General features: G+C 37.2%; 1 protein-coding gene across 2 annotated transcripts in view; it reads right to left on the reverse strand.

The window, feature by feature from the left end:
- Positions 1–3,036: 3,036 nt before the first annotated feature.
- The window catches only part of EPC2 (enhancer of polycomb homolog 2), a 120,218-nt gene continuing 109,381 nt past the window's right edge, over positions 3,037–13,873 (reverse strand). Inside the window, exons 11-14 of one of the 2 annotated variants that reach the window (XM_047871254.1) lie at positions 9,093–9,223; positions 7,541–7,700; positions 6,296–6,629; positions 3,037–5,076 (exon numbers count right to left, since the gene is read on the reverse strand). In XM_047871254.1, coding sequence (XP_047727210.1) covers positions 5,004–5,076; positions 6,296–6,629; positions 7,541–7,700; positions 9,093–9,223 — 698 coding nt within the window. In that variant the 3' untranslated portion in view covers positions 3,037–5,003. Of the gene's footprint in view, positions 5,077–6,295; positions 6,630–7,540; positions 7,701–9,092; positions 9,230–13,873 lie in introns of both variants that reach the window. The other variant, XM_047871252.1, reaches the window with a different exon arrangement.

Raw genomic sequence — 13,873 nt, forward strand, 5'->3', positions numbered from 1 at the left:
GCCACCTTGATTTCAGTTTAGTGCTACACTCCTAACCTACACATATGGGTTGTTTGTAATAGTTTATGCCTCAGCAGATTGCACAGATGTCATGTTGAAAGCTGAAATCCTACATCTTGGCTACCCCTAATTTGGGCTCACGTGGTCACTGACCTAAAGCTACTTATACTTATGGCAGTGAGAAGAGCACACGAGACAGGCATCAGCAAGACAGGAGCCATGTGTGCTCATGACCTCCAGTGGCCCTGGCATCTAGCAGAGGAAGAACACAGTGTTCTTCTACACGCTAATGGTTAGGTTTTCAAATTTGGCAAAAGGAAAATGTCATTGTTGTAGAATATGCTATCGATCAAATCAATAGTTTGTATACTGAAGATGGAGTAAGTTTCTTTTTGTGATTGGAGTCAATCTCTTTTGTTGTAACAACAAAGGTAATTGCAGAACCCGGGGCTTTCCTGAGGATAATGTTCACTCTGAGGGAGGGTCAATATTCAGAGACTTTATCATCTTGACTTGCAATATGATTCTAACCAGTTGGTCAGTGAAACACGGGTTTTGTTCAAAGATGCAATGATCTTATGAGGGAGATTTTATGAGAGTAACACAATATCTCAAGTACACACAGAACTCTTAATAGGACACAGAAGACCTCATTCAGAAGTCGTCCAAGCCTAAAATGTGGTACCAAATAAGTCATTGCTGGAGAAATATGTGGTTTAGTGTTACCTTCTTCTTCCCTGTGTTAAAATTTCAAGCTTTGAAGTAAGCCACAGCTAAAAACGCTTACAGTCCATGTTTGAAATAAGAAACAGTTCCCCTTCTGATAATAGGAAAAGGAAAAGGCATGGTAGGAAGGCATATAGGGTCTGATGTTACTGATCCTTATGAATGGTGCTGGTAAGTTAAGGGATAGTGACAATAGCAGGGAAAGTGACTCTTCTGGAAAGTGAATCATCTAAAGAAGTGGGAGATTTGATTCCTGCAGTATCAGAGCTGGGGGAGATGTTTACAGGCTAATTTTACCATTTGTCCTATGATCCAAGTTCAGAGATATGAAGATGCCAATTAAATGGAGAAGGGATTAAAACCACACTCAAGAAATTGACATTCTACTGTACTTATCGTCTGTCTTGTTTCCTCCATTAACACCTCTGAAAAGTACAGAATTCTTGGGACTGTCATTGTAGTTGTTTAGAATTGTTTCCATGCAAGTTCGGCTGCATTATACGATAGAATACAACTGTCCGTATGCCGGATGTTAATGATTTAACAAAAAGAAGCTCTGGACTAACTGTATGCTCAGCCTTAGCTCCCACATAATTTACTTCCTTGGTGACAAACCACTGACACACGGGCCACACTTAATCCTTCACCATGCCTGTCACCGGCCTCCCTTCTGGAGTTTTAGTAACTTGCTCATTTTACAGATGGGGAAACCAAGGTCCAGCAAGGGCTAAACTCCACCCCATGTTGGGCCCAGATCCAGCTTCTGCTCGCATGTGCTGATTGAGAGCTTTAAGCACTTACTAGCGAGTCTGGCAGACAGAGGAGGAAAATCTGATTGGCTTGGGCTTCCTTGTCGGATGGCTAGAAGCCAAAGTTGGATCTAATGCACTCAATCTGGGAAACAGAAAACAAAATATTAATTGCCTGGCGGTGTAAGAGTGGGGGAGGTTGTTTCCTAATTAAGTTTTAGACTCGGCTTGCTACAGATGCTGCCAGTAAGTGGACTGAGAAGTACAGTAAGTTCTCCTTTGAAGGGCACTTCTTCCACTTTAAGGATGGGAGGCAGTGGTTAGAAGTGTGGGGACTACCTAAGTCTAATTCCTGGCTCAGTAACTTTGCAACTAGGTGGCATAGGGCAAGTTATCTAATTTCTCTAAGTTTCATTTTCCTGATCCGTAAAATGGGGAGAATACTGGTACATTACATGATTGTTAGGACTAAATGAAAAAGTCACTAAGAAAACTACATGCTCCATGAGGTTAGCCATGAGTACACTGCAATTAATAACGAGAAAAAAAAAAACAAAACCCTCGTCCTACATGATAGAATAGTGAATTATTTGAAATACACTTAACCTTTTGAAATTTAAGTTTGCCAAATTAATTAAAGAATGAAACATTTCTGTTAAAAGTGTACTATTAATGAAAAAAAAAGTGTCCGAAGTATAGCATTAAATTCTAATATAGCAGTATATACTAGGGATAAGTTTCTGAAATATTAGTAGTCCTCCTTCTTGCTCTTCCCCCCACAAAAAACCACCTTGGTAATAAACACTAAGCACAGGTGCAAATACTGTATTCCCTATTTTTTAAAAAGACAGAATGTGTGTGGGGGTATGAGTGTGTGTGACATATATATATTTTTTACATCTGCCCTCCAGACAGATTTATTTTTCCTTTGGTCTTTTGCAAAAGAAAGATATGCAACACATCCTCAAATACCTTTAGAGCTACATCACAGTAACTGGTCATGAACATGATCTTGAATTACTAGGAAAGGCAGGCAGAAAAATGGTTTATAAATATTTCTAACTATATCGAATTACAAGATACCACAGGACGTGAGTAGCCCTTTTGCTTAAAACAAAACAACCCCCCCCCCGAACCCAACCAAACAACCAACCTACTCATCCCATCAAAAAAACCCACATTCTCCAAGAACTCTGGAAGCTTAGTGAACTACAACATCAACATTAGTTTCCTCACAAAACCAAGATAGGGTGGTACTGCCCAGTGGGGGGCCAGCGCAAAACCAAACTGTTCTTAAAGGTGAAAGGTAAGTCTCTCATCACTTGAAAGGTTTTGAAAAGCACTGGAAAAATGTGTGTGCAAGTAACTGAAATGCCACCTGTGAGACAGTTACAACCACCAAAATAAGGAAGGACTTAGTTTTCTATTTTACTTCGAAAGGAACAAATCACTTGGTCACCAGTCTTTGATAAGGTCTGGGTTTGCCACATCTCCAGAAACTGTACAAATGGATAGTTCTTTTGTTTTACTTAAATTATTTATAACATGTATATCACATAAGGCAAGTTCACTTCATGCTTTACTTAGTAAAATGGAAAAAAAAGCTTTCTCCAAAATTGGCACTAAAGTTAAGTTCTTAATAGCAAGGAGATACATCACTATAAGCAGAATGAACACAGTCATAATACATATCAAATCAAAATTATTTCCTTTATATCATCAGCAATGAGTTAACTCCAGAGGTAGTATGGCAGAAACGAGCATGGATCCTATCAGGTCACAACCGATGAAGAAATTAAATTTATTTTTCTCTGTGGTTTTGACCATAAATTGCTTTACACATTTAGGACCTGAATAAAAACCACTCTCAGCAGAAATCTTGGCCCATTAATTCAACTGACATATCAATTTTACAACTTTCAGGACTGCAGATATAAAAAATGTAAAGTATAAAATTATGTAAGTTTGAAATGGTTTTAATCATATTCATTAAAAATATTTACATTTCCCGGTACTTACTTGACAAAACCCCCTTGCAATATAATTCTACTCTAAACTTTTATTTATAAAATGAGGCTCATTTATGAGATTTCAGTGAATGTTATACTGCAAATTACTTACATTCCGTAAACTATTTTAAGAACTTTTCATATCAAAGGTAGTTTATATTGGATTATCTGAAACCCAATAGTGCCCACAGATGAGCTTCTTACAAATCTTTTCATTAATGCTTGGAAAGCACTGTGAAAATGAAAAGTGCTGTTAAGTGCTATCATCTCCCTTAAATTCTCACTTACGCTGTGTGCACATTGTGAAATAAACACATATGCAGCATGTCCATGTTTTGATATGTATTTTTATTTCCCTGCAGTTTTCACTTATCAAGAACAAGTAACAGGGAAAGTTGTCTGAACTAGTGCATAAACAAACATTCTGAAACACCACTACACGTATCTAATTTACAAGAACCGTATAAAAAAAGTCACTAAAACACTACACTATGAAGGTGTCCAACGCTTACAGTCAGACTTTTTCCAACCCGTTACTTGCCTTGTAGCCACAGGAAAACTCTCCAAAATTGAAAAGACAGTCTTGCCACAACCCTCCCCCCCTCCCAACACCTGGGATGGCTCGATATCTAGACTTCCAATAATTATTGCAATGATATGATGCAATACATACCTGGTAAAATATCCTTTATGTGGTGTGTTACAGTTTTAAAGCCAGTTAAAATATGCAGTCTTCAGATAAAATGTAATCCTTGAAAAATTTTCTTATCTGCACAGTTTAAATGTGCTAGATGCATAATTTTTCCTAGTCCGTTTTTCCTGTGTAATTATTTTTTATAAACTGGTATTATAAATAGAAATATACATTCAAAATATATGGAAAAGTGAGTTACTACATTAAATTTGCATGTATCGATCCATCCCTTTCCCCTGCACAGTAATAGAAAATACTATTTTGCCTTGAACTTCATATTTGACAGTGAAATGCCACTAGTATTTACCAAAAAGTCCATCTAGTCAAATTGTGAAACAAAATGAACCAAGTGAAAACTTTACAGTTTCTTTAGAAAAAAATTACAAGAATTTCATTTCCTAGCTATGAATCTTTAACTTTTTAGACACAAAGTTGGATTTATTTTTACAAGATACAAAATGTAAACATGGCAAAATAAATAGTTAAAACAAGTGATGCAGGATCCCATTTCATGCTCATGATCCCATTAAAGAATTATTTTTTAAAATCCATTCAGTTGCAAATTCAAGTGCAAAAGCATGATGATGAATATCTACTATTCAAGTAACAGAAATAATATTGATGATACAAATAAACTATTTTACAAGGTAGTGATTTTCCCAATTTTACAAAATATACATCATATATCGATTTCATATCCGATATACTGTAGTCCATTTAGGTCCATTGTTACGCTCTGTGATCCACAGAGTGTCGCCTTTTGCATTCAGCTGGAATATGAATGACTGCACACCATCAGCACAGGTCAAAGCCACACGTTTTAGGTTATGTCACTTCCATAGCTACTGTTGTCTCTGCTATTCCATTTAAACCCAATCTTTCTGGTTCATGGTTCTCTCTATAATAAGGCAAAGAGTAAAATAAACATTAATACTCTCCAGAATATGATATTATCACTCAGTATTTACAGATACGGTTTTACGTAACTACAACTAAACATGTACTTCACAAGAACATTTCCTACTTTTACAATTGCTATACAGGAATGAGGAAAAGTTTTGTGTATCTAAGAAATTCTATTATTTCCTAATTACTTGATTATAATTGTTTACTTAGGAAACACAGTAATTTAACATAATATTTCGGGGGAAGCCAATGATAAACTACTTATGAAAATATGTAACACAGGACAATCCAAGTTTTTTACAATAGATGAAGCATATGATGCTCAAAAAGCATAATCATCAGGGGTGCCTGGGTGGCTCAGTCGGTTGAGCATCCGACTTCGGCTCAGGTCATGATCTCACGGTCCGTGAGTTCAAGCCCCACGTTGGGCTCTGGGCTGACAGCTCAGAGCCTGGAGCCTGCTTCAGATTCTGTGTCTCCCTCTCTCTGACCCTCCCCCGTTCATGCTCTGTCTCTCTCTGTCTCAAAAATAAATAAACATTAAAAAAAAAATTAAAAAAAAAAGAATCATCATCAGAAGCACAACAGTACTTAGATTACTTTCCACTAGTGTAATTTTATAGGTTTAAGGTCATGCAGTAAGTTATTAACTCATGCACGTCAAGTTTTTTTCTGATTCGTTGCTCTCATGTACTAGTATCACAGAAATATAAAAACATACCCTGAAATACATGATCACAGATTTAGCTAATCCCAAAAGAGTCTCAATTTTTATACATAGAATAATTTACTTTCTTCTTATAATGTTGAAGAAAACACAAATTTTGATTTGAAAATTAAAGCTCTGACGTGGGAATCAGTAACAACTCTAACCTCCCCAACTGTCTAAGCTACAAAAAAACAGTAGAAGACTCAAGCTTCTAAAATATCCTTTGATTTATTTTTTTGGGCTTGATGGTTCCCAATTTGATGTGCTTTTCCCCCTTGTTTTTTATGCTTCTGGTTGGCACGTAAACATCCCACTATTGACCTCAAACAAATAATCTAAGTCACAGAGCTCTACCCTGAGTAGAACTCAGTATGTGTTAAAAGCAAGTCAATCAATAGACATCTACTGCAGTAAAAAATGTCCTTTTCCTCCCATAGGACAGCCAGCAGAAAGGGACAGGATGGTACCAGAAATACACACACACACACACACACACACACACCTTGCTATGCTGCTGATGGCACTGCTGGGAGTAACCTTTGGCACTCTGTCCATACTGGCAGCAACCGTGGCAAGTTTTAAGGCTGTTGGCGATGGTGCTGAAGTCCGTGTATTGATATGCACATTGACTGGAGAAACAACACTGACGTTATTGAGGTGCACTGCATTTGTCAGGCAGGAATTGTTCATGGGAAGTGTTTGAGGACTGCTTGTGCACAATGCTGGGATTAAGTGGTTTGTAGTGGTGTGGCCAACTGTCCTTACAAGTTGTACAGCTGAAATCCCTGGGCTGGATGATAAAGCCATATTGGTGGAGTATAACGTTTTAGAGGTTCCTGGAGGAGAAAAATAACATCATTTAATTCGTATCATGAGACATTAATTAAACTCTCAGAAAATCAGAGTTTAATAAAAATCCGTGCAAGCATTTGTATTCTAATTACATACCAAATTAACTTTCCACATAATGGCCTCTCCAAAGAGAGTTCCTGATCACAACATACTTACCTGTTACAACCCAAAGACACATTTTTCTACTAGCCTGCATAAAAGTCTACATTTGGAAAGTAGGAAACAACAGGGCAGAGAGGTCCTCTCTGGAGGTTGAGACCATGTGGAAATGACAGTCGGATTCCATCACAATTCACGCATGCAAGGAATCAGTAAGGCGGGGTAATCAGGATCATGGGTGTATCTAAAAGCAAGTGGAAAAACCCTAGGGTCTGAGTAGTAGCTGAAGGCTGATAGGAACAGCAAGTCTTTGAGGACTCAGGGTGGTAAGAAGCAGACAAGGTTTCAGAGTAATACTGTATTTCAAGAGGAGGAGTCAGAGAAAGCAGTCCCATGAGTATGTGCCAGTGGGAAGGTAAACCCAATTTCAAACTTACTGACAGACCAACCTGGATTATATTTTGCCTATCAATGCATGGATAATTCCAGCGTGATGGTTAGCGATTAGCTCAGTATGTTTCCTAAGATGTGAGGCAACTGACAGTATGTGGATAAAACCAGGCAGGATGGAGAGTTACACAGGAAGGTATCTAGTGGGAGCAGGAGGAAACAGGGAGCAGGCTCTCTGTGATTTCCAGAAAATATGCAGCTATTCCGCCACACCTATCCTCAGAAATTCTGGAGTCCTGACTTCTTGTACGATTTTTTTCCCCTTGTATTTAAAACAAACACCATATCTCCAATCAGTAAGTTACAACCTCGAGCTAGTAAGTATCGCATGAAACCACAGGCTTACCTGAAGGCTGGACAACACCGTTTATGTTGTTGTGGCCAGTGTTCTGTTCCTTGGCTACCTCACTGCGACTTGGAACAGGTGCACTGACTACTGCAGATGCAGCAAAGTGGGCGCTGGCTGAGTCAAGTGTTTTAGACATACAGTCAGAGGTGCTTGAGCCCTATAAAATGAACAAAATTAAACTCTCAATTTTTCAAATGTGATTTCATGAATGTGAATATTAAGAAATGGGCAAACCCAAAAGGTGGTTTCCTTTTTCATCTTGAACAGGTGTAAGTGCTAAGATTAAGAGATCCAAGGCTCCACAGACTATTTTTGGCATTTTTAAGCAGGGAGTGACTAAAAATTGGGAAGCAACTATTTCTGAGAAAGAACTAGGGGATTAAAAAACCTCAAACCTTTTATGCTCTATTAATTTTTCCAGTAAGTGTTAAAGAATGCCTTTAAAAATACTTGACAATCTAGATAGTAGGGACAAAATGAGATTTAACCATCCTTTTTGTCACAATTTAAAACATGTCTTGCCTAACTAACCTCGCAAGTAGGCTAGTTACCCGAGAGATTCAGAAAAAGCAAACAAAGGCAAGTTTAATGGCCATTCCTCTTGATTCTGCATGAAACAGGTCAGCCAATAGCTCCAGAATGCAGGCTAGTCCCAAATCCACCCGGATGCTAGAGGAGTGCTGAGGGCTCCTGGTGTCACTGAGATTTTCATGTTGCTGGATTCAGGATTTCCAAGGTCAGTGTATTTAGTGACCCTCTGAGAATGAACTGACCTACTATCAGCAGACGCTGGCCTGAGAGCTCACAGAATACAACAAAGATTGAGTTAACCTCAGTTATTACTTCAGAGTTACTTTTGGAATTATGAAGTAAGAAAACTTAAGACCTAAAGTATTAGATTTATTTCTTTCAGATGGCTCAAATTTCAAACAAACTTTTCAATTACACTTTTTAGTGGCTTAACAACAGAAATTTATTCTCATACAGTTTTGGATGCCACAACTTCAAAATAAGTGTTATAGGGCTCATATCAAGGTGTTTGCAGGGTTTCTTTCTTCCGGCAATTGCAATTTTAGAAAGTATTTTTGTTCTTAACCCCTAGCATATTCGTCTAATGGTGCCAATGGAAAACGTCACCTAGTGGCAATTTTTTTCTTCAGGGAAATGTGATTCAAAGAGGCAAGGGACTATGTTGTTTGGATTTAGTGGACAATTCAAGAAAATTACCTCCTAAGTCATGGGGCACACCCAAATGGCACTTAAAAACACAGTTTAGGAAGGGGTTAAGATTGGGGAAAAAAAGTTTTGGAGGCAGAGTAGGGGTGGGGATGATAATTCTAAGAGTATCTAATTCCTTCCACAAATTCTCAATACCCCTCTAAAACAATGTGGTTTCTTTCCTAAATTACAAATACCATATTTGACTCTAGTATTCTCCTCATTAAATATACATTAGTTTATCAAGGTTATCTTTGACTTGACAAAATTGTACAAAACTATGTAATTAAAGAAGAAAAAGGAAACAACCACGATTAAAAGACAGGTTCACCTGTGCTTTTGGGTGCGTCTGTTGCGAGGAATGCTGAGATTGCTGTTTCTGCTGAAGCTGAGCAAGCTGCTGCCTTTGCATTTGAACTAACTGCTGTTGATGTGTCTGAAACTGCTCTTCTGTGATACCCCCTGTTACTGGCAAAGGACATTCAGTTCAGAAGTATGTTTTAAAGTACTTTGCACAACACAAATAGAATACAATATAAAATTATTGCACAATTAAGATGAAAAGCAAGTGCAAATCATACATCAGCAAGAAACTCAATAAAAAGCAAAAGTGGTTTATGTTAATATCCATGATCTTCTAAAATCACATGCCAAAAGAAGTTCCTACATGCAGTGTTTATACTGTACAAAATAGTCCTAATATGAGGATTCTATTACTTATTCAGACTTCGTGTCTTTGGGATCATTCTTAGCTCTCTACATTGTGGAAGTATATAATGAGAAAACTGATTTATTAATACAAATAATAATGATGATGACTAAGTGATAGCCTTATTAAGAAAGCAGGACCATCTGCAGAACTATAAAGGATTCTTACTGCTGGTTCTCATCTAGGACATTTTCCCTGGTTACAAATCAGAGTAGATGACAAAGGTGTTCACCTTGCACAATCAGTAACTGTAGTTCAAGCCAACAGATTTGATGCTAAAATAAGTCTTATCTATAGAAATATGGGTTAGAAATCAGAGAACTCTTCAGAAAACTAAAGACAGAATATATCCTCAGATGCAATCAAGGGGTGACCAACTGTGTTAACAGTAGATTTCAAGTAAAAATGAGACATCTAAAACGTTTGTTTATAAGATTAGCCAAGAAAAAGTTATAAGAGGAAAGCATTTTTCTCAAAGAAATGTAAAAAATTTTCATTAATTTTCAAGTAAATCACTGATAAACTGACTTAGAGGACATAAGCTATTTCCATAGAAGTCAGTACATTATCAAAATCAAGAAGTATTAAATCAGATCAGAATACATGTACTACTAGAGTAAATTTGCTCTATTTTTCTTCATTGCTTTCTTTCCTCTCTCCTATCTCTTTCAGTCAATCAGTATTTACTATTTACGATGATGCAGAGTGCTACATTAAGAGTTAAGTGAATACATGGCAAAATAAAAGGCAAAAGGAGGGTCCCAGCTATAAAGTCCAAAAGTGTAGTTGGAAAGAAAAGATACATATAAAGGAATAGCAACTAATATGAGCCAACCTTTAAATGCAAGTGAGCAATCTCATCAATTGGACCTAAAGTCTCATTAACAGGACCTAAAGGAATTTAGCTAGAAGAGGACACAGCCTGAACCTAGGTTACTCTTGACTACTCCCCCAAGTTTTCCATTTACTACAAAGGAGAAATTTAAAAAAATGTGATGGTAAATTAGACATATAACAAGCTTTGAATAAATACAGTCTATTTTCTATTAAAAGGGAGTTAGGCCCCAGAGATGGACAAAACATTAAATAAGCCTTCATTTCTGTTCGACAACGTTATCATTTAAAGTTTGTATTGGGCTATGAAGGAAAAAAAGTTCTTAGATAGCAATTTTATTTTTAGAAGATTCAAAGACCTGGGGCTATGATAGTACGCACTCTAAAATTTTAATATTACCTGCATTTTTGAAGTACACATTAGTTATCTTACTGAATTACCAACAAAATCAAATGTTTTTCTTTGCACATGTTAAATTCATTGCAAGTGTTCTATTTTTAAGTGTAAAAAACATTTTTAATTCTAAATTTACAATCTTCAAAATCAAATGAAAATGTGAAGTATTCATAAATTTCCAGTTGTTTGAAAACCTTGGGAAAGAGATGAAAAATAGTTTATTAGATAAAAGGCAGGAAGGAAAACTCTTAAGTTAAACCCAAATAAATATGTTTAATAAGTCTTATGTGTATAAAGGATTGTGCCAATTCAAATTAAATGAACTTGGTTGGAATCTGGTGTTAGCATGGTCTAGTCCCTCAAATCCAGTGTTAAGTTTATCTAGAGCTAAGTTTTTTGTTGTGGTGAAAAGGTGGGAGTCACAGTGATTAATTTTAAATGAGGAAGAAAATTAAGTGAATACAGTTTTAACAGCTACTTCAAAATTGAGAGAGAAATGAGAACAATGAGAATCTTCTCTAAAATCTTTTAAGCCAGAACATCATAAAATCTCACTAATTCAGAATAAGTATGTACTTAAATTAGTAGAAAGAACAAATAGCATTCTTTTAATTAAAAAATTGCTTTTGGGGGCGTCTGGGTGGCTCAGTCAGTTGAGCACCCAACTTTGGCTCAGGTCATGATCTCATGGTTTGTGAGTTCGAGCCCTGCCTGCAACTGTCCTGCTCTGTGCTGACAGTTCAGAGCCTGAAGCCTGCTTTGGCTTCTGTGTCTCCCTTTCTCTCTCTGCCCATCCCCACTTGCACTCTGTCTCTCTCAAAAATAAACAAACATTAAACATTTTTTTTCAAAAGTTAAAAAAATTACTTTTGGTTGGTAGTCCATGAGTAACAAAGTGTTGCCAACTATAGATGGTTCTGCTTGTTTTTTATGAATGGATGATCATTTACGTATATATTAAAAAGGAATGCTGATAAAATTGCCTGTTTTGGGGTGGGGTTATATCTGTTTATTGCCCTGTCTTGTTGAGACCATTAATTTGCTCAGGAACCCCATCTTTTTTCCTCATCAGAAATGCATTAAGGGGCGCCTGGGTGGCTCAGTTGGTTGAGCATCTGACTTCGGCTCAGGTCACGATCTCATGGTCTGAGTTTGAGCCCCGCGTCAGGCTCTGTGCTGACAGCTCGGAGCCTGGAGCCTGGAGCCTGCTTCGGATTCTGTGTCTCCCTCTCTCTCTGCCCCTCCCCCGCTCATGCTCTAATAAACATTAAAAAAAAAAAAACAAAAGAAACGCATTAAAATCCTAACCAATCAAGGCTCAATCCAAATTATTCAAATTAATGGTCACTGTTTCCTAACCTTTTTAAACCCTGGCTGATTTTAATAATAAAAATGTCACCCCTGATCCCATTACTGGTTAAGAATTACTAATATAGGGGCGACTGGGTGGCTCAGTCGGTTAAGCGTCCGACTTCGGCTCAGGTCACTATCTCATGGTCTGTGAGTTCGAGCCCCGCGTCGGGCTCTGTGCTGACAGCTCAGAGCCTGGAGCCTGCTTCGGATTCTGTGTCTCTCTCTCTCTCTGCTCCTCCCCCGTTCATGCTCTGTCTCTGTCTCAAAAATAAACAAACATTAAAAAAAAAAAGCATTAAAAAAAAAGAATTACTAATATAAACTCAATTTAACTCTATAATATGGATATGCCTTAAAAAATGACATTTATTTTTTTCTCCTTCCCGTTACTTCAAGCTCAGCATGTTATATCCATTCTTGACCTCTAGCTCTTTCTTTACTATAAAGTTCCTCATTCGGAATTTTCTAGAGCATTATTTCATATCATTTTCAACTCTTTAGACAAAAAGAGCAATTAGTAATCATGACACAGAATTGGAACACATACAAAACACCCTAACTGACCTCTTTCCTTTTGTTAGGTGGAAAGCAGTAAGAAATGTATAATTTTAATAGCACAGACACAGTACTGAACTATCATTCTTAGAGTTGACCTAATGGTAGGTGGAGACAGGTGTTTGATGGAAAGTACCTTTCCTACTAATTATGTTTCCTTTCATAAATTACTTAAATATTTCTTACGTTGACTTACAATCATCAAGAGGCAAAAGTTAAAACAGGTCAGAAAAAGTCATAGTTATAGTGTGAAGAAGACTGTTTAGAAATTAGGGGCCTAGCTTTGAGGTGGGGGGGGGTGGGGGTGGTGGTGGTGCGTGTAGTGGCAAAAGGGCAACTGGGAATATGCAAGAAAGAAGCCTTACCTGCTTCTCTTGCTTAGGGCCAAGCCAAGTTCTTTCTACTAGTTGCTTACACGGTGCTAGCTTAAAAGTAAAATTTATGCTGGTCATAATCTACCCTACCCCATGCCCTCCAATTCCTGCCAGTTTAAAAGTAACCACAAAACTGATTGTTTTGTGAAGGTAGCAATATTTCCTTAAAATCCAGATGGATGGAAGTGTCTTTTTACTTGAGTAACTTCCAAATTTCTGTAGTTAACACATGCTGATAGGTATACATATTACTGAATTTTCCTCATTATATATGCAAATATGTCATTCTATACATTAGTGGCATACCTGCATTTCTAAATATTTTGTGTATATAACCAAAACTCTGTTTTTCAGTAAAGCCCCTAACCTTCCTGGCTATCTTCTTTACACCTGGCTTATTACCTATCTTAGATTTATCAGTTGCTTTATTTACCAGATGAATCCATGTAGTTTTTGTGAGAATACTTGTTACCATCCTTGGAATGTTGATTTTACTTTCAAAAGTCCTAGGTATTCTTCATGTCACCTTTTACCTTTCAAGGATGTGATTCCTATATGGTGGTCTGCTAGGTTGACCCCTTATCAGCTTTCCCTCCCGTATTTTGACAGATCCACTAAAAATATACTCAAGGTATCTCCCCTAGACTTTATGCTGGTTTCTTAACCTTGGGCCCACAGAGATATTCTTCAGTATGTGTGAAATCTTTACAAGTATTTGCTAACTTTGTATAGTTTTGTTGATTAACTAAAAAGAAAAATCTAATAGAAATACATTCTGGAACTTTTGGATGACCATCTCATAACAGGGTATGAACATATGGTTTTTGTCCTTGTGTGTGCCTTTTTATTTTTTTAATTTTTATTTGAGAGAGAGGGCACCTGTGTGTGCG

This window comes from Prionailurus viverrinus, chromosome C1, assembly GCF_022837055.1.
Source record: "Prionailurus viverrinus isolate Anna chromosome C1, UM_Priviv_1.0, whole genome shotgun sequence".
Lineage (NCBI taxonomy): Eukaryota > Metazoa > Chordata > Mammalia > Carnivora > Felidae > Prionailurus > Prionailurus viverrinus.